Raw genomic sequence first — 18,749 nt, forward strand, 5'->3', positions numbered from 1 at the left:
TCTGTACAAAACACCACAGCTTGAGCAGTAGCCTTAGTGTATTGATAATGAATGCTCTATGAATCATTGCATGAGTAAAAAAATACAAATGGAAAGAGATGCCTACATCACAGACATGTACACTCAGTAGTCTTCAGATTAACACAAAAATACACACAGTACTGCAGGAGGGTTTTTTTTATGCATTTTTTTACATATTAAATTGGGCAACCTTCCTCTATTTCATGTTAATTTTCATCCACCTACAAATATAATCATAGTCATTCAAAGGCCCAGTTTTATAGATCAGAACCAGAGTTTTAATCTACTGAACCATACTTGCTATTAGTCACAGCATGAATAATATTAGTTAATTAAAAAATGAAAACGCCCTGACAGTCCATCAAAATTGTATAATCTTGGAAAACACTTGAATTAAAAAAAAACTCAAACGATCTGTTTTTGTATACATTCAATCAAAATCAAGGCATTTACACATCTAGTATTACACTCGTATGGATGATGAGCTACTGCTGGAGTCCTAATGCAGACGTCATGTACAGTGTTCATGTCACGCATGGTGATACAAACATAACATAGAAATATTAGTCTTGGATGTCAAAGAGTTAATCAGGCATCCGGAAACGTCTGAACAGCTACAAGTAACCCTTTGAGTTTTATACACAGAACCAACTGTACAAATAATACAATAACAATCTCGAAAATTAAGCACTTTTACAATTTTAGAATTATAATATTTTTATCAATGCATTTCTATACAGTTATTTTGATTATCTTTAAAGCAGCCTGTCTTTTTTAGCATCTGTAAAGTTAGTTTTTTTTTTTTCAATTTACACAACATTATTTATGCACGACCAGCTGTGTTGATCAAAGTATATGCACTCTGGATTTAAATGTGACATTCGTTGTCAATAAAGTTAAGAAGTGTGGATGTGTTTAGCGTTAACGTCTGTCTATGAAATCTTAAAGTTATTGCAGTTCTTTACTTTTGGCCCCTCTATGCTCAGATAAGCAATTTGAGGCTGAAGGCAAATTCCCATTCTTAACTGAGTGGAGAATAAAGTTGAATATTGACTGCATTATGAAATATGAATCATACCAGCTGGTATACAGTGCAATACATTCCTATTGAATCCGAATGCAGAGGCATCTGGATGTAATATTATGTTTTTTTAATCTTACATAGAAAGTGTAGTCAGGTAAAATTTGTGTTGTTGTTTTTGTTTTGTTTTGGTTAAATCATTCTAGCAGACATGCCTGTTATTACCAGTGTTTGTTTTCATCCCTGACATACACACACACACGCACGCACGCACGCGCACACACACACACACACACACACACACACACACACACACACACACACACACACACACACAACACACACCCTTTAAAACCTCAGGTAGTGCAACATCTGGCAACATGTTCATCAGTCCCGCAGGCCTGTGTGAAGGTATAGGACAGTATGAGGGCAAAGTAACACACACACACACACACACACACACACACACACACACACACACACACACACACACACACACACACACACACACACACACACACACACACCACATTTCGATTATGACACTGCTCTTCTAGAGGTGCTGTAACTCAAGCTGGTGCTGCCGCCGCTCTTGTGCGAGATCTTGAGTGTCGTAGCAACCGTTAGGCTCGGCGTCATGGCAACAGGGAAGCTGGGTATGGTTGCTGCTGCAAAACCAACTGTTGTGGCAACGGTAAAGGAGGAGGCCGGTTCATTTGGGCATCCGTACTGAAGTAAGATGTCGACACACTCTTGGCTGCCAGCACTGCGAGCCAGAACCAGAGCTGTCTGCCCCTGAGCATCCCGGTGCCGAACATCAAAGCCATACTGAAGTGAATTGGAAAAACGATAAATAAGTGGATTAGATTATGTAATATTCTACATTTTTATCATGTGGAATATATTGCAACTTCAACCTGACAGGCTTGTCTTAAATTATCCCAACTAGGTTTGACACAGTGAGCGTTAGCCCCTTTCACACCTACAGATCACCTTGAGTGGTCTGCTGAGTCATCTATTTGAAAGCTTTTTGTTTTTTGCTAAGGGAATTACTTAGAGGTTTTTGAAGGGTAACATTTATTATCTTTCCAGTTTTTCATAACTCAACATGATATTTTACACTAAGAAGACATTTAAAATGATTTAACACCTTGTCGATACTGTACCTTCACTGTTACATTATCTCTATTCCTATGCATTGCCCTTCTATGGTAATATAAAAGAGGCCATCCACACAAAGGTTTTATTTACAGAGAGGGAAGGAAACGCACCCAAACAAGAAGCTGCGTCATCACCACATCAGCCTGTTGACAGGCAGCGTGCAGGGCAGAGCCAGGCAGTCTTAGCGCTAAGAGAGACCTGCAGGAGAGCGCCAGGCTGAGAGGGGCATTAATGTCCTCCTTAGTGCAGTGGGCCAAAAGGAGCAGCAGCTTGGGGAGGTTGTGCTCCATCACTGCCAACAGAAGACGGCCAGATAGTGTGATGTCTGGGCCCTCGCCAGGAGTGGGAGGGGGCAACGGCGCCACAAACAGTTTCTGCTCATATTTGGCCCTTATCCACGACTCCCGTTCCTCACTGAACAAGCAAAGAAAGCAAAGAAAATTGATGTATATTCATTTAAATACATTCACAGCTTCTTGTCTTTCTCCTGTTCAAGAATAACAACAATTTATTTCTACTGAAACTTCACATAACATACATGACAAACATAATTTCTAAGTATGCAACTCCTACAGACATACTGTAAAACAATTAACAATTAACTATATTATAAAATTCGCAGACAATACAGCAATTTTGAGCCTTCTCCAGAAGGACATAAACCCCTCTGTGTACCACGATGAGATAGACACCTTTATCGAGTGGTGGGACACCAACCATCTTATCTTAAATGTCACAAAAACACAGGAGATGGTCCTTGACCCAAGGCAAGTGATTGACCATGAGCCAGTCGTCATCAAAAATCTGAAAATCATCCAGGTAATGTCTTACAAATACTTAGGTGTCCATTCTCTGCTGGAAAACACACATTGACCACCTGTGCAATAGACTGCAGCAGATATTGTACTTTTTAAGGCGACTGAGACTGTATGGAGTAAGCAGCCAGATCATGCTCATGTTCTACCGGGAGGTTCTGGAGAGCATCATCAGATATGGAATCACAGCATGGTTTGGCAACTTAACAGTGCAGCTAAAAAGGAGGCTGGTCAGTACACACAAGGCAGCTATGAAGATAATATGGAGGAAACAGTACAAGCCCATACAGAGCTGGTACGAGCAAGCAGCAGAAAACAAGCCGAAAGAATCACTGCAGACTCTCTCCACCCTCTCTTTCCTGAATTCCGTGTGCCGAGATGTAAACCAAAGTAAAGTTATTGTTTATTCCAACCTGGTCTCACAGAATTCCCGTGAAATGAACACGGACCCTTAAGTTCAGGAAAAGGTCATGGGTGTGCTTACGGTTCCGTGGAAGAACGGGACGGAAAAGAAGAAAGCGACTTTAGGAAACTTGACACGTGGGACACGAACCCCGATCTCCTGGGTGAAAGTCTGTCCACCAACCAACCTCCTTACACGGAATTTCGGCCTTACATACTACTCGCTACCGTAGTCGCTCTTAATGCTACGTCATCTTCTCAATGACTTTACATTGGCATTGTTTTCCATGGTAGCCACACGGATTTTTCACACATTCCGTGCCACCACCACGTTCTGTTACATGTTTATGTTGTAAAGCAACAGATTGTAGCACTATGTCCAAATCAAATTTCCCCTCGGGGACAATAAAGTGTATTCTATTCTATTCTAACTAAAGCAGTGTTTATGTCACATCAATAATGTCACATCTCAAAACATTATGGTCTTTACCGTGTAGCATCAGGTGCTGGTTTGCGGTGGCCCAGTGTGCGCGCCTCCCATATACTGTTGACCAAGTGGTTGCCGATGGCACTGAGAACCAGCGTCAGCTCTCGTGGCAGATCATCAAGGTCCAACGAGCGAACACGTGACAGATGGGTCCCCAAGTTTCTGTGCATCCCTGAACACTCAATGCATATGAGTGCGCCCAGATTCAGACTGGCCCAGGTTGGATCTTAAAGAAGGAGGTACACACAACAAATTAGCCTGCCACTTCATTTGAAACTGAACTATGTGCATATGGTTGACAGATTTCTACTGTTTTAATTTGCTGTGTGGCATTTACATATGCTAATTTGGCCAAGTAATGCCACAAAAGTGACTGAAGTTGTTTGAAATCCAGTTTGGACAGGTTTTAAAGCAGGGCTGTTTAATCTGTGGCCAATGTGCCCAACGTTAAATTCCCCTGAAACTCTGGCTCTTTAAACTGTTCCAACAATTGAAAAACATTCAGCATTCAGCAATAAACATTGTTGCAATATTTTCAGCAGATATTTTTCCTTGCGGAAGAAGAAAAGTTATTTCAAGGCCTGGATAACGACACGGTTCAGATTCAGCAAAGCATTTCATCTCTGTTTTAAAAAGTCAGCAAGTTGAAACAATTACACAATATGAAAACAATAATACTGAAATATAACCCTATTTTTCCTCTGCATATAAGAAATATGTTCAAATTCGGAAAACACACAAAAACGAAGATTGTGTCTAAGAGGGATGGTGCATGTAAGGTAATTCGGTTAATCTGGGATTCTCTCACAGTTGCAGTGTTTATTGCATGTAAACTAAATAGTTATTCCATTTTGTCATTTGTCTTTCAGTGTTATTTTGTGATTTTACAACATCTGAACTAATAAGCAACTGTTAAAAATATAGTATGTTAAATACATTATCTTAAATGCCAAAATATAGTCCAAAGGTAGTCTTCTTTGGACAGTCTAAGGTGTGAAAAGACCAAAACCAGAAACAGATAAACATGTACAAAGAGGAGAAAATCTATTAACATGTGTCACTAACTTGGAGCATCACAGTCAACACAGAAGTTGTTGCCCTTTGCGTTGCGGATGGCCTGCAGAACCACTGCTTCACTCTGGCTGTTCTTGCGAGCCTGTGGAAAATGCAGAGTATGGTTAAAAAAAGAGAAACACCAGCAAACTTACCCTCTGTGATATGAGCTCTGATAACTGCTCATTACTAAGAACAATGATTATAATTTCCAAATCTCCAAGTGAGAAAGCAGTGGTAGATGGCTATAATCATTATTAGGACCATTTAAAGCTGTAAAATTATCGGTTCTGGCCTCCTGGGACACGCAATTCTCATAACACTTATAAAGAAATACATTGTGGGGTTAAAGTTATTATTCAGAATCATTATATTAGTGGCAATTACCATTTTTTAGATGATTGAACTAGTTCAACCCCGGGCGGTACTCACTCAAGAACAGAAACCAGCACAGCCCATTAGTGGACAGGACTGTTAGTCCGAAACATACAGTACAGGAGATGGGGTGGGTTTTTGGTAATGGCCAATCAAATTAGCTGCCCTCATCCTTTTAAAAGTAGCAGCAGTAACAGTTTCCTAGGCCAGCCTCTCCTGAGAGAAAACTGTTCTTATCCAGGAGTCCCAGGGTGCAAATACACAGCACTCAAAATTAGTGTACGGCCCTCCAAATGTGCTTCCAAGGGCAGATGCATCTAAATTTACATTTCATGTAGTAGAATAAATTTGTGGAACAGCTGAGCACTTATATCCTGTATGTGTATCTCTGCCAACAAAAACCTAAAGAATCGTTCCGTAGACTTGCAGTGCACCTCTGCATGAAACGTGAAACTATTTATAATTTGTTTGTTATTTGTCAATTCAATTTATGTTGCATTTTGTTCATTCTTGCCTTGTTTTTGCTGCTCTCACAGAGCTGCAGGCTGGCCAGGATCTGGCTCTCAATGGCTTGGACCCAGGAGTCCCTCTCCTCCACACTTTGGGCTTCAAAGTGCCATGTTTGGCCGGTGCTCGACACGATGAGGAAGTCAAAGTTATCCTCATCTGACACAGAAAAACATGAGTATAGAAACAAGATATATTTCATCATGGACTATTTTTGCCCATGTGGAAAGTTAAAGCATTCACACAAATGTAGATATTTAATTAATAGTCTGTTAACATTATGAACAAAAAAGACTTGTTGACAAGTTTGCTTGCATCAGTGCAGTTAAGCATCCATGTCTGGCCACTATTAGGCATAAGAAAGTCTATAACCACATGCTAAAATGTACATACTGTACATACAACAATAATTTAGATGCATGTAATTTAGCCATTCTACAACAAAACCTTGATATAAGGATATAATGTCCCTCCCTAATGTGACAGGAAAGCAAAAGAACAGCAACACAAGGTGACAGAGGGTCCGCCAGAGTTTAAAAGATGCAGCATGACAGATCAACATTACCTGTCTTGCTTACGTTTCTTAAGCTACCAAAGCTTTTAAGTTTCCACAGTTTGCGTTTGGCTGCATGAGAAGATAGAAAAAGTCACAGAAATGCCAACAAGATAAAAGAGAGGAAATAATACATTGGAGTATGATTGTTGCTTTTATCGTTGGGGGACTTGCTAAATGCTGAATACAGTGCTGCTCATGAGTATAGGAACCCATGCTAAAGTTGACTAAAAAGAGGAATAAAAAAATCATCTTTTGGAAATTGATCTTAATGTCTTAATTAAAAAAATTAGGAAAAATCCAACTTTTAAGGACACCAATTTTTCTTTGTGAATGAATAATGTATCGTAAATAAATAAATGTTCTTCCTTAAAATACAGGGGGCATAAGTATAGACACCCCTATGTTAAACTCCCATTGAGGCAGGCATATTTTTATTTTTAAAGGCCAGTTATTTCATGGATCCAGGATACTATGCATCCTGATAAAGTTCCTTTGGCCTTTCAAATTAAAATAGCCCCCCACATCATCACATACCCTTCACCATACCTGGAGATTGGCATGGGGTACTTTCCATAAGATCATCTCTCAATGCAAATCAAACCAGCTATTAGGCTAACTGAAATAAAACCATGCCAATCTCTAGGTATGGCGAAGGGAAATGCCCCCTGTATTTTAAGGAAGAACATTTATTTATTTACGATACATTATTCATTCACAAAGAAAATTGGTGTTCTCAAAGGTTGGATTTTTCCTAATTTTTTCAATTAAGGCATTAAGATCAATTTCCAAAAGATGATTTTTTTATTCCTCTTTTTATTCAACTTTAGCAGGGGTTCCTATACTCATGAGCAGCACTGTATAAAACAAACATATGGAGGTTATGGGGTTTACCATCTGCTTGGCCAATGGTTGCATCTCCTTTCTGGTTCATGCTCTTCTTTCTGCGATGCTTCTTCCTGTCTGTCACTGGGGAGGAGGAGCCTACGTCTTTGGTGGAGGAGGAGCTGGACACACCCTCGACTGCAGAGTCTTGCAACGAGATCACACAAAAACATACCAAATTACATTTATCTGGTACAAAACATGCATGTTTTTTAAAAGATGAAGGTTTACTCACCAACACTTTGAGCATGGTTTGATAGTGTAGAGGGACACCGCTGCACGGCTCGGTTGCTCCTCAGGAACAACTCACCACCCAGCCCTTCCATCTCCTCCACTTGCAGGAGGCTGCTGGCGCTTACAGGGACTAAAGATGATAAGATGATAGCAAGCATGCACTTAATAATAAAGTCATTTACACAAACAAAGCAGATGTAAAACAGAGGTACTGACATAAAACACATTCCTGATTTTTGTGTGAACTCCAGAGAAAATAGTATGACTCAAGAAGTCCTGAAAAAAAACTTCAGGATCCGTTATGATGCTCTTTTGTCCTTTTGCAAAGATTTTTCCTTTCATTTTCCCTCCCTGGAATAGAAGCTTGAGCCCTCTTCACAGAGAAAGTCTTAAAATACAAGAAACCATGGATTTTTTTTGTATTTCTGACGTCACCTAACTCACATGCACCCCAGCTCCACAAAGTCTATTGCTATAATTTTCTAATAGTTAGAAAACAGCAGTTAGATTGCATTTTTTGTTATTGTTTTATGCTTATGCACAGATTTTGGTAAAGGAATTAGTTTAGCTTTGTGTACTTTGTTGAGGCATCTAAAGAATATATATATATATATATATTGACCTGGGCCGACACCCTCAGGTCCCGGCACATCTTTGGCGCGCCCGTTGAGCCCGACTGGAAGGCCACTGGCAGGTACAGCACGAGGCGGTCGCTTTCCTGGCACCTTCACTGTCACTCGCAGCAGGTCCATCTCCTTCCCAGGAGCATTTAGCATGTAGTCCTGCCAAGCCAAACATCAGCCATTACACATCAACCACTAGCCGTCAGCAGCACAATGCTTTAGAGCTCCGTCAACACACTGACTCACATTGACACTGGAGTGATAGGACAGTATGCCGTCGTTGGACAGCGTGACATACTTCTTCTTCCACTCTTTGTTGAGCGAGTTCCCGCTGCGCTTCAGCAAGATGCCCTGATGGAGGTGACAAAACCGAAGAGTGAGAATTTATTTCAAATGTCTTGTGTGTTCATCTTGCACATTTCGACAGCATGATGAGTGCCGGCTGCCAAAAGCATCCACTATCCTATTCATCAGCCCAATATGGGAGATCACAACACTTGCTGAAACTGCTTTTACACATTTGATTTGAAGTGACTGCTGGTGTGCTGTCCTCTGCAGAGGGTAATTAGATACATCATACTTTTTTCTGCATCCAGTGCAAATCTGTGTCCTACCTGTTTGATTGGAATGGAGCGTCCACTGCCCAGATCTCCCTTACAGTCTGCACTCCTTCTGTTTGAGTCACTGCCTCTCCGACCCTAAACAAAGTACAAGAGGACCAATATCGGCATCAAAGGCAATAATGGGGTAATTATGGAAGTTTTCCTTACAGATTACTGTACATTTCATTACAAAGCCATAAACAGTATTTGGAAATATGAGTTTCTGCTGGTTTGGAAATGTAAGCAAAATCTATAGAAATGAGTGTAATATTAGTGCCATTCAGCCTTACATTAAAGCTGCACTAATCAACATTTTCTATATTAACAATGGATAAAATAATTGCTAATAATGTGAAAGGGGTCACTTGTAGCGATGATAGTAATTTTCTAAATACAATTTCAGATAATCCCACCATGTTTTAAAGCAATAAACTGAGTTCCTAATAAAATTTTAAAACTAATACAGAACACAGACTTTACATTATATATTCACCATTCAGCCCCAAATTGATCAAAAGTTGATGTGTACGCTGTTTATAAAGTTCCTGTTGACAAGTCAAATCCTAAACCAAGTTATGGCCGTTTCTAAATTATGAATTAAGTTTCCAAATATGTTATTTGACAATTATGTTTGGGGAAAAAGGCTGTTTCATGCAGTTTAGTTTTCAGACTATAAACATCAAAGATAATGTGAATAACTGCAGGGTGACACAGGGCATTTTTGAAATAAAATATGAAAAATGTTTGAGAAGGCATTGCCTATCTTTTTCTTCACCTACCTTTTCTTATCTGAAAACATGTGTTGCTGTTTTGACAATTCAAAGCCACTCTATCACAGTACAGCCAAATCCATATCACAGCGTTATAAAACGTAAAAAAGAAAAGAAGAAAAAAAAGGGAAAGAGGATTAAAATAAAAGGGGGCATAAAAAAAAACAAAAAACAATCACTTGACCGTTATGTACCGCAAATCTGGAGGTGCGTCTCCGGGTGGCACTGCGGACAGACCCAGGCGTGGCACTATCCTGCTTTTCCCCTCTCATTGTCTTGCCAATCTCTTTATGACTGATCACAGGAGTGGAGGGAAGTGATGAGGAGTAATCACTGCTCTGACCACCGTTACTGGCCTAAAGAGAGTAAAGAGCCAGAGCAGGAGGAGGAGGGGGGGGGATTATGAAGTAATAGTTGAGGGAAAAAAATGAGATAATTGAGTTTGGGTGGGGGGGATATGAAGTAATAGTTGAGGGACAAATTTTAGTAATTATATAAATAATTGAGTCTGTTACAACAGCATGCCGACAGCCTTTAAAAATAGCCTGACAGAAGAATAAAATATGCAATACACGAGGTAAGAAAAGGCACACGCCATTTTTTCAGTTAGTGTGGAACAGATAGACATTTTACCTGTCCTGGAAAGACACCTGAAACGGGGGTGGAGCCTCCAGAGTGACTGGGAGAGTTAGGGAGAGATTTACAGGAAGCCAGTAGAGCAGCTTGCTTCTTGGCTGCCATGATCTTCTGAGCAGCTGTGGAACCAAAAAAACAACTTTAAAATAGACACATAACCTTCATACATCTGCATCTTCTGCAGCATAATCCTCAATGCTCTGGTCTGCACACATACCATCAGTGAAGACTCTGTTCACATTGAGGCCATACGTTGCACAGGTTTCATAGTAGGTGCAGCGCCGCACGTCTGAGCAGAGCTGTCTGGCCCTGGCATCATCTATTACTCTGGGGTTGGTGCTGCTGATCTTATCTAGAAAAAGCACAAATCGCAAATATAAGTTCACTCATGTAAACATTTGAATCAAAGCACGTGTTGCGTGTGAGTGTCTTACCCTGAGTGCCGACTACTATGAAAGGTATCTCAGAAATGGGCCGGTGGGTAGCGAGCTGGTGGTAGATTCTGTAAACTTCCTGGAAGCTGGCCTCGTTTTCCAAACTGAAGACCAAGATAACTGCATCCACCCAACTTGCAAACTAAAGAGAGAAGGGAGGAGGAGAAAAAGAAGAGCAGCACTCTGGCAGTAAGGGCTAGATTATATCAAGTATAATTAGTTGTCCACATTAACCAAGTTCAAACCCACCTGAGCACCCGGGAGTTCTGTTTCTTCTCTGATTATCAACACGTGGCTCTGTCCATCCACCAGGACGTCCTTAATGTACTGGCGACCTGCAAATACACAGTAGGAATAAACAAGAGTTGTTATCGATATTTTTGCAGTTCACACGTATAACTAATAACATTAATAGCATGCCCTGGCCCTGGCCCTGGCCCTGGCTCATCTAAATTGAATGTAGCCAGTATTAATGTAATACACTTTATATTTCATCTCTTTCTTCTTTTATTGTTGGTTTCTTTATTTTTATTATTTAATTTTTCTCTTTTCTTTTCTTTATTGTTTGTTTTTGTCTCTTTTTTTTCTACATATAAACTTATTGATGTGTATATTTTGCTCTGTTATTCGATTTTTTTTGTCCTTTATTGTTACATATTAAACTGTAATCATACTCTATATTAAAGGGAGACACTTTATAAGCTTATAAGTTTATTGTCTTCCTTGCACATGTTTTTTTGTAATGATGGATTGGTTACTATGTACAAATTATTTTGATGTGCTAAATAAAGAAGAAAAAAATAAATATTATTAAGCTCTAATGTCAGTTGTGTACTGACATTGTCAGAGAAAAACACACATAACGGTTGTAGATGAGGACATGTGAAACCAACCCTCAGCATTCTCCAGCTGCAGGTAACTTCCTGTCAAGTGCCTGTGGACCAGAGCGGACTTCCCACTGCACAGACCTCCCAAAACACCCTGAAGAGCACAAACACATGGACAGAGAGAGAGAGAGAGAGAGAGAGAGAGAGAGAGAGAATATTAATTCAGTATTAAATCCCACTCACCAGTTTGTAAAAGCTATGCCCTGATGCTTACCAGGTGAAGCTCTTGTATAGTTTGGCTCATGGTCCATTCTTGACTGCTGGTGCATGCAGCTAAAGAAAGAAACATGACAGCAAAAAAGGAGAGAGAGAGGGGATTCATTAATAAAAAGTACAAAATGTATTGGTAACTTGCTATGTAACAAGATCCAGGATAACAGAACTAACATTTGGGCTAACACGCTAACTAAGCTAAAAAAAAACAAAACAAAAAACAAACAAAAAAAACTCTTCACATCCATTTCTATACTGGAAAAACTAACATGATCATCGACCTTCTCATCTGACTGTGAGCAAGCCAGCTTACTATTAAAACAAAATGTCAGACTGCTTTAAGAAGTGTGTCATACAGGGGGTCAGTAATGGTACGAATAGGAAATAAAGATTTGCCTCCATCAAGAGAAAAAATACCTTCAACAACTCCAAAACCTTCTCCCATCTTATTTACACGTTGTATGTTGTTAGCATCCAAACTAGCCACCAACACACCCATGACTCACCTGGGTTTTTTGTTCAGAGTCAGAGAAATAAAAATTAAGCACTTTCGCGATGAGGAGCATACCTCTGCTCACTGGTTTAAAAAAAAGCTAACCAGGCTAACCATGCCCATACAGTCTTTGTGCTAAGCTAAGCTAAACTAGATCTATTTCTGGAAATGACCACAGAAGAAGTTGTTACCGGACTCTTCGTCTCTCTGACTAAATTAAATAAGCCTATTTCCCAAAATGTTGGAATGGTCCTTTAAAAGAGTGGCCGCTGACTGCCGGCCAGATTTGGTCTGACTGCCTGTGAACACAGCACAGTGAGGCGAGTCAGGGTGTCCAAGCCTCCCCACTGGGTGCAGAGAGGCTGCAGCTCCCACACAGCCACAGTGAGCATCCACAGAATGTCATCAAGTTATACACATTTGTCAACATATGCATGTAAAAAAAACATTGTTAAACATGCCATATTTTGCCTTTCATTATGGTTACCCTGCAAAAAAAGATTCCTAAAAAACTATTCAGCCTTGAAAATGTATTATTCTTTAGCTTTGGTGAGATAATTCATCTTGTTCCCAGTGCAGTTTCCCACATTTCATGAATTTTATAGAAGTTGGTGTCTACCAAAAGAAGAGAGAATATGCCACTTGGTGCTCTGTGGACTGATTCAAAAAGCATTTGAAAGGAGCAGAATTACATCAGGAAAAAAAGTAAAATCAGCTAAAATAAAAATGATGTGTTAATGAAAGATGTTTTGCTTGAGAGTTTATTATTACTGACCAAAATTAAAGTATTTCATAAAAAGAGGAAACTGCACTGTGGAAAGTGAAATTACGGCACTAGTTAATTTATTTTCTTGTAAGAAAATTTTGCCTTAAGGGACCAAATGACTTGGATGACAAGATGGATGTTTTTATACTGGATGATCAATAGTGTTGTGATTTTGGTTACTTTATGGGCAACTTTATTTAGCATCAGACAAAAATTAAATGGCTCTTTAAGATATGATAGAAGATAACTGCTGTCAAGTGAGTCATCTAGTTACAGAATTTCTTTTTTAGGTTGTGGCAGACATCAGCATCTCCAGAGATAAGTAATCTCATTCCTCTTTCAGCTCTTGACAGTTTTTGAAAAGCAGAATTTGACTAAATGTAATGACTTATAAACTACACTATGAAACAACCCTATGAAGACAAAAGCTATCATTTAGATTATAGAAAAGTCTAACATGTCTAATGTAAATTAACTCCCTTTGAAAACCTGATGCATCTCATTTTATCATATTTGAGCTTTAACATTCATAAGATGATCTATTAGGGGTTGGTTTTCTGGCTTTGGTTTTACTGATAAGGACAACATGATGACTGAGTTTTAATTTCAAAAACCTACATTATGTTCCAAGTGTCATGATGATATATAGTTTGTGAGATTATGGCCAAATATATCTACTTCATCGCCTAACTGTGATCATAATGATCCACCAGCTGTGCAGGTTTATTGTGTAGCAGTCGGTTGAGTACATTATCAGATTTGGTACTAAAATAAGACGTTGTAAAAAGGCCAAATAAGGTTAGTTGCATTTTTTCAGTTTTTAGTAGAGTTATGGCACTACAGCAACTATTCAAATGTATTCTTATTCTTAGTTGTATTACTCTAATTCAACTTTAAGGTCATGGCTATATTTCTGTTCCACACTCTACACAAAATATGAATTAAAAGTCTCTCATATTCAGTCTTAAGGTTTTTCTTCAAACAAAATATAGATTTGACCGGTACATTATAATGGAATACCTCCAATAGTGTCACTATCCTGAAACAAGGCAAGATAACACAGATAAATCCACTGGTGGCAAGAAAATGATCATGGAAACAATTCTTAAAACAAACGGATTTCTTTTATGGAATTATGTACAATACTTTCCTCTATTGACAAACATGTTTGACATTTTAAAGGTTTAACTTCACACACACACACACACACACACACACACACACACACACACACAAACACAAGCTGTTTGGGTTACGTTGAGCTCGGGCGGAGCCACGCCATTGGCCGGCTTTTCCAGGGACACAGATTCTAACTTTAACCCCCCCCCCTATACTCTACCTCAACTCCCACGCCCCCCTCCATCAGCAGCTTCACGCCACAGACCAAATAGCATCTCTCACGGCGTGCTGTTGCCATGGCAACTCCATTTTCCAGAAGCCTCCAGCCTGGGTCTCTATACAATAAATTGTCTCTCATGGATACAGCGACATGTGTGAGAGGCAGAGAGACCACCTGTGTGCTCTTAATGCTAAAAATATGCGAATGCGTGCATGCCTTGACAACGATGACCATTTCTTTCTAAATTAAATATGATCAATTATGTACCAATCATCAGAATACTGACATAACATGGAAATTACAGGTTCAACAAGACACAACGTTGACTGTGCGGCTCCTAAACACTTAAACACAATGTTGACGAATGAATAGGCTCCATTAGAAGGCTGATTAACTCCACGCACAGAGCAGGAAGTTGCGGGTTCCTGTTCTCCTCACTCCTCCGATGAACACAGCTCTGTGTATCCCCAACCTTAATTATTCATGTCCCACTTACTCCTGACAAATTATTCAGAGCTTACTCCAAAGCCACACTCTCTGTCAAAGATTTTCTTTAGAACGTATCAATAAAGATTAAAGATTGATAAAGTCGCATCATTTCATTTCTTTCAAATGGAGGAGGTCTTAATATTTCTTAATAATTAATAAGTGTTTTCGTAGTTTTTGACAAGACTGAAGTGATTTCTATTTGTTTGAGTGTCAGGGTTTGGGGAATTCCTCAAAAGAGAAATCCACAACATTGATTACATTACTGAAAGTAGTGAAAGCACTTTAATGTTACAGCATTTGGTTACACTTTACTTGAAGGTATCTACATAAGAGTGACATGACACTGTCATGAACGTGTCATAAACATAAACAAGTCATAAACGTTTATGACATAACGATTGTTTTGGTAAGTGTCATTTGGTTTTTGTCATGACAAGTTAGGGTTCATGTGTTCATGACAAGTTAGGGTTCATGTGTTCATGACAGTGTCACGTCACTCTTATGTAGATACCTTCAAGTAAAGTGTTACCCAGCATTTTAACCTTCTTCACTATGAAAATGTACAGTGAAGCTGATAAAGAACTAATTTATTAAAACTTTTTCTGCAACATTAATGTAGTTAATATCCTATCTATAGCTGGTTTTAGTTGAACTGTATGTTTGTCATATCTTTTTGTTTTACTACACTTTAGATCTTTAGAAACAGATCCGGCTTTTGTCAAGGAAGATGATTAACTTGACGCTTAAGATGACCTAGTGAGATGATTTAGTGATCAATATAGGGCTTCGAATAATTGGTTGTTTGGTCTATGAAATGACAGAAAATAGTGAAAAATACCCATGACTATTTCCTACAATCCAATGTGACATATTCAAATAGCTTACCCCAATATTTACTCCAAAACCTCAGAAATAATGAGGACTATCACAGGAGACAAAGAAATGCAGCAAATCCTCACATTTGAGAAGCAAAAAACAAAGAATGTTTGGTATTTTTGCTTGAAACATTTCTTAAAGGATTAATCGATTGTCAAATAGTTGTTGATAAAATGTCAGTTAATTGTTTTAGCTCTAGATCATGAATGAATCTGAGTTATGATTTACCCATTTGTGCCATGATGGAGTTAAATCTGACTATTTACAGGATAAATGTCACCTATTCTTTTAACAGTTAACCTTTAATACCTAATACCTGCCCTGCTTATTCAGCCTTGCTTCAGATGTAATTTTGTTTTGAAAGTGTGCTGCATTGTTCCCTTTCTGCAGCTCCCATTAAAGATCCTCATATTATTAAATATGATTGGCAATATATTTTCACCAGATGTCGTCAACGGACGTTATAGCGTAGCCCTGAGAAATAGTTTCAGAGCTAAGGGCAGCAATGAAAGAGAACTGTTGCACCAAATCCCTTAAAGACTAGAAAGGTTATTGAGAGCTGATGTCAGACACAGTCACATCAGGATTACCGGTCACGTCACAAACACTGATGCTGTTCATCAGTAAAGCCTTCAGTTAACATGTGTCATCTAAGAAAAGTACAACAGTTTATTATGAATGAAAATAACCACAGAAGACACTGAATTTATTTTAGTGCTAAAGCCAATTCAAAACCACTTTGCATGACAGTAAGCATGATAAATGTATGCTCACCTAATAATTGAATATGGCAACTGTGTGTAATTTACAGCAACTATGCCCAAATAAATGAAATGTTTAAGTAAATGAATGACTTAGAAGAGCAGTAGAGCATTACTGGAGCTGAGTGGGAGCACATTGTTTTGGTTTAGGTTCACACAACTCCAGAGAGGGCAATATAAATGAGAATTAATGTGATCCTGTGTAATAACATTAAATAAAATGGTATTAAATCGCTTAATTTTAGCCTAAGTGAGCACCGAGAAAGTGAAACACCAGATGTGACGGTGTTTTTTAGACAGTAGTAGTAATAGTAGATGCATGAGGTGGCCTTACCTTCCTCCTCACTTGATCCCCTTTCCACAGCTGGATAGAGAGGAGGTGCGGTGCTGACGCTGGCTGGCACCGCTGTACTTTTGGTGAAAATGCCACTAATGAACTTGAGCATCTTTCGGTCACGGGGAGGAGCGCGCTGGATTGTTCCTCCCTGGCCCTCCTTCCCCTTCTTCAGGTCCTCAGAGAGGGAATGTAGGTCGCTGTTGTCCAGGGTACGACTTGTACTTTTTCTTTGAGGCCTGGACACGTCGGTGACAGGAGGTGCAGGCAAGGAAACAGAGACTGTCTTAAATCTCTCCCCTTGAGGGCTGTCCCTAGCCATTATGCCGGAAAATCCTCCGCTGATGGGAGCTCCGGGGCGAATGAGCGTGCCCCTGCCGTCACTGTCAGCCCAGGACGCCCTGTAAGGCCCCAGAGTTGTAGCTGCCATTAAGGGGGACTGGTCCCCAAAACGGTTATCCCTTCGATCCAAAGTCCTAGTAGAGTGATACAGGTTTGTATTGGCCTCTCTGAGTTCCCTCCAGCATGCAGAGCTGCCTCCTGCATGTGACCTCATCAGGACTTCAGGGCGCTGGCTGACCTGTGGCGGGATGGAAAAAGGGAGGCTGCAACGTGAGCGACTGTTCAGGTCTGCTCCATTTTCACCCTTTAGGAAGAGCATGGGGGGCTCTCTGTAGAGCTCCGTCTTAGGCCGCATGGCGTCTGAGCGAGGCCCCTCTCTGCGCACAGTTCCCTCAGAGGTAGTTCCTCCATACATTTTGACCATTTGCCTAACAGGTGGATGTACAAAAAAAGTGTCTTTGCTTTTACCAACTGATACAATCTCTTTTGGGTGTCCATGAGTCTCCCTACTTTCAGGCTTTCCCCAGTTCTCAGTGGGGCTGCCATACTTGCCATGCTGCACCTGTTCCACTTCTTCTTCCACCTGTGTGTTTTCTTTTCCCCCCACTTGTATACACACAAGTCCTTCCCCTTTTTCCGGGGCATCCTCCTCCTCCTTCTTAGGGCTCCCTTCCCCCTCTGGAATTGCCTCCCTCTGGTTCCCTGCTACATCCTCTGGCACAGCTTCAACCTTCACCAGGGTTAGGGAAATGAGGTAGGTGGTGCGTCTCTGTGGGTTGCCTGCCTTGCTCATTGGGACAGCAGACTTCAGCACAGTACCACCTGCTCTCTGACCTAGCCAGACCTGCACACCTCAGTCATGGCAACCAGGACAAGACTGGAGCAGAAGAGAAGAAAGAAAATCTAAAATCAAGATCAAACACATCGGACGCCTGATCAAACCTTGTGTAGCTGATTATGTCTGATTTCAGGCCTGTACACTTGACAGGAATCCAAGTTTCCTTTCAAAACCCTCAATAAAGACATGATGAGTCAGTGAAAAAAAAGAGGAATGCTTCAAAATGCAAATTTCTAGAATATATTTAAAAGGATGACCCAGTGGTGAAACAAGTCTAGACTGTTTTTTAATGCCTCCTTTAATCCTTTTCAATGCACACAGATACTACTGGTCTCTACCGCTGATTCATTCATAATCCTTACCTCCCTTTCTCTCTCATTGATTCTGTGAAAATCTCACATGTAGACGCACGGATAGCTATAAGAAGACATTTATTTTCACTGTGTTGATGTCTCAGGCTCAGATTTCAGCCTGGAATTATGCAACAGCCAACACATTCGGATGATCCATTTCTTGACTAAAGGACTAAAATGAATACTGGTTGAATAATGCCACCTTACTACAGTATGTGTCTTGGATTTTGCTAATATCCTACCTTCATTTTTCCTGATGAATATCCATTGCACAGTTCCTTGTACATAGGATTTGAATTTATCTCGCCATCAGATAACCATTCATATCAAACGGCACATGAAATAAGGCTGACAAAAATAGAGCTCCAGCTGATGAGTCCAAGAAAAAAAAAACCGGTTAAAGGGAACAGGGTGCAAACAAATCAAAATGGAAATCATTCACTTGTCACGAAGCGTCTGGCAGCTGGAGCCTCCGTTCG

At 40.0% G+C, this 18,749-nt stretch overlaps 1 protein-coding gene across 1 annotated transcript; it reads right to left on the reverse strand.

Annotated features, from left to right (window-relative positions):
• Positions 1 to 1,579: 1,579 nt before the first annotated feature.
• LOC114553734 (arf-GAP with GTPase, ANK repeat and PH domain-containing protein 1) lies at positions 1,580 to 17,872 on the reverse strand. Its single transcript, XM_028575074.1, has 19 exons — positions 16,738 to 17,872; positions 11,681 to 11,739; positions 11,473 to 11,560; positions 10,829 to 10,914; positions 10,580 to 10,721; positions 10,363 to 10,497; positions 10,143 to 10,264; positions 9,704 to 9,865; positions 8,752 to 8,835; positions 8,384 to 8,488; positions 8,137 to 8,296; positions 7,516 to 7,644; positions 7,290 to 7,427; positions 6,408 to 6,467; positions 5,850 to 6,001; positions 4,973 to 5,063; positions 3,911 to 4,133; positions 2,314 to 2,617; positions 1,580 to 1,870 (listed from the first exon to the last, which is right to left on the reverse strand). The coding sequence occupies exons 1-19, from the start codon at positions 17,870 to 17,872 to the stop codon at positions 1,580 to 1,582; spliced, it is 3,666 nt and encodes a 1,221-aa protein (XP_028430875.1).
• Positions 17,873 to 18,749: the final 877 nt, after the last annotated feature.

This window comes from Perca flavescens, chromosome 4, assembly GCF_004354835.1.
Source record: "Perca flavescens isolate YP-PL-M2 chromosome 4, PFLA_1.0, whole genome shotgun sequence".
In the NCBI taxonomy this organism is placed as follows: Eukaryota; Metazoa; Chordata; class Actinopteri; order Perciformes; family Percidae; genus Perca; species Perca flavescens.

Bases quoted from the DNA above. Each gene is read 5' to 3' on its own strand.
- LOC114553734 (XM_028575074.1), bottom strand. From the start codon at position 17,872: ATGAGCAAGGCAGGCAACCCACAGAGACGCACCACCTACCTCATTTCC. The intron at 8,489-8,751 runs GTAGGACACAGA...CACCTCCATCAG, and splicing joins GCTCCATTCCAATCAAACAG to GGCATCTTGCTGAAGCGCAG. The intron at 7,428-7,515 runs GTGAGTAAACCT...TCTCGTTGCAAG, and splicing joins AAACCATGCTCAAAGTGTTG to ACTCTGCAGTCGAGGGTGTG.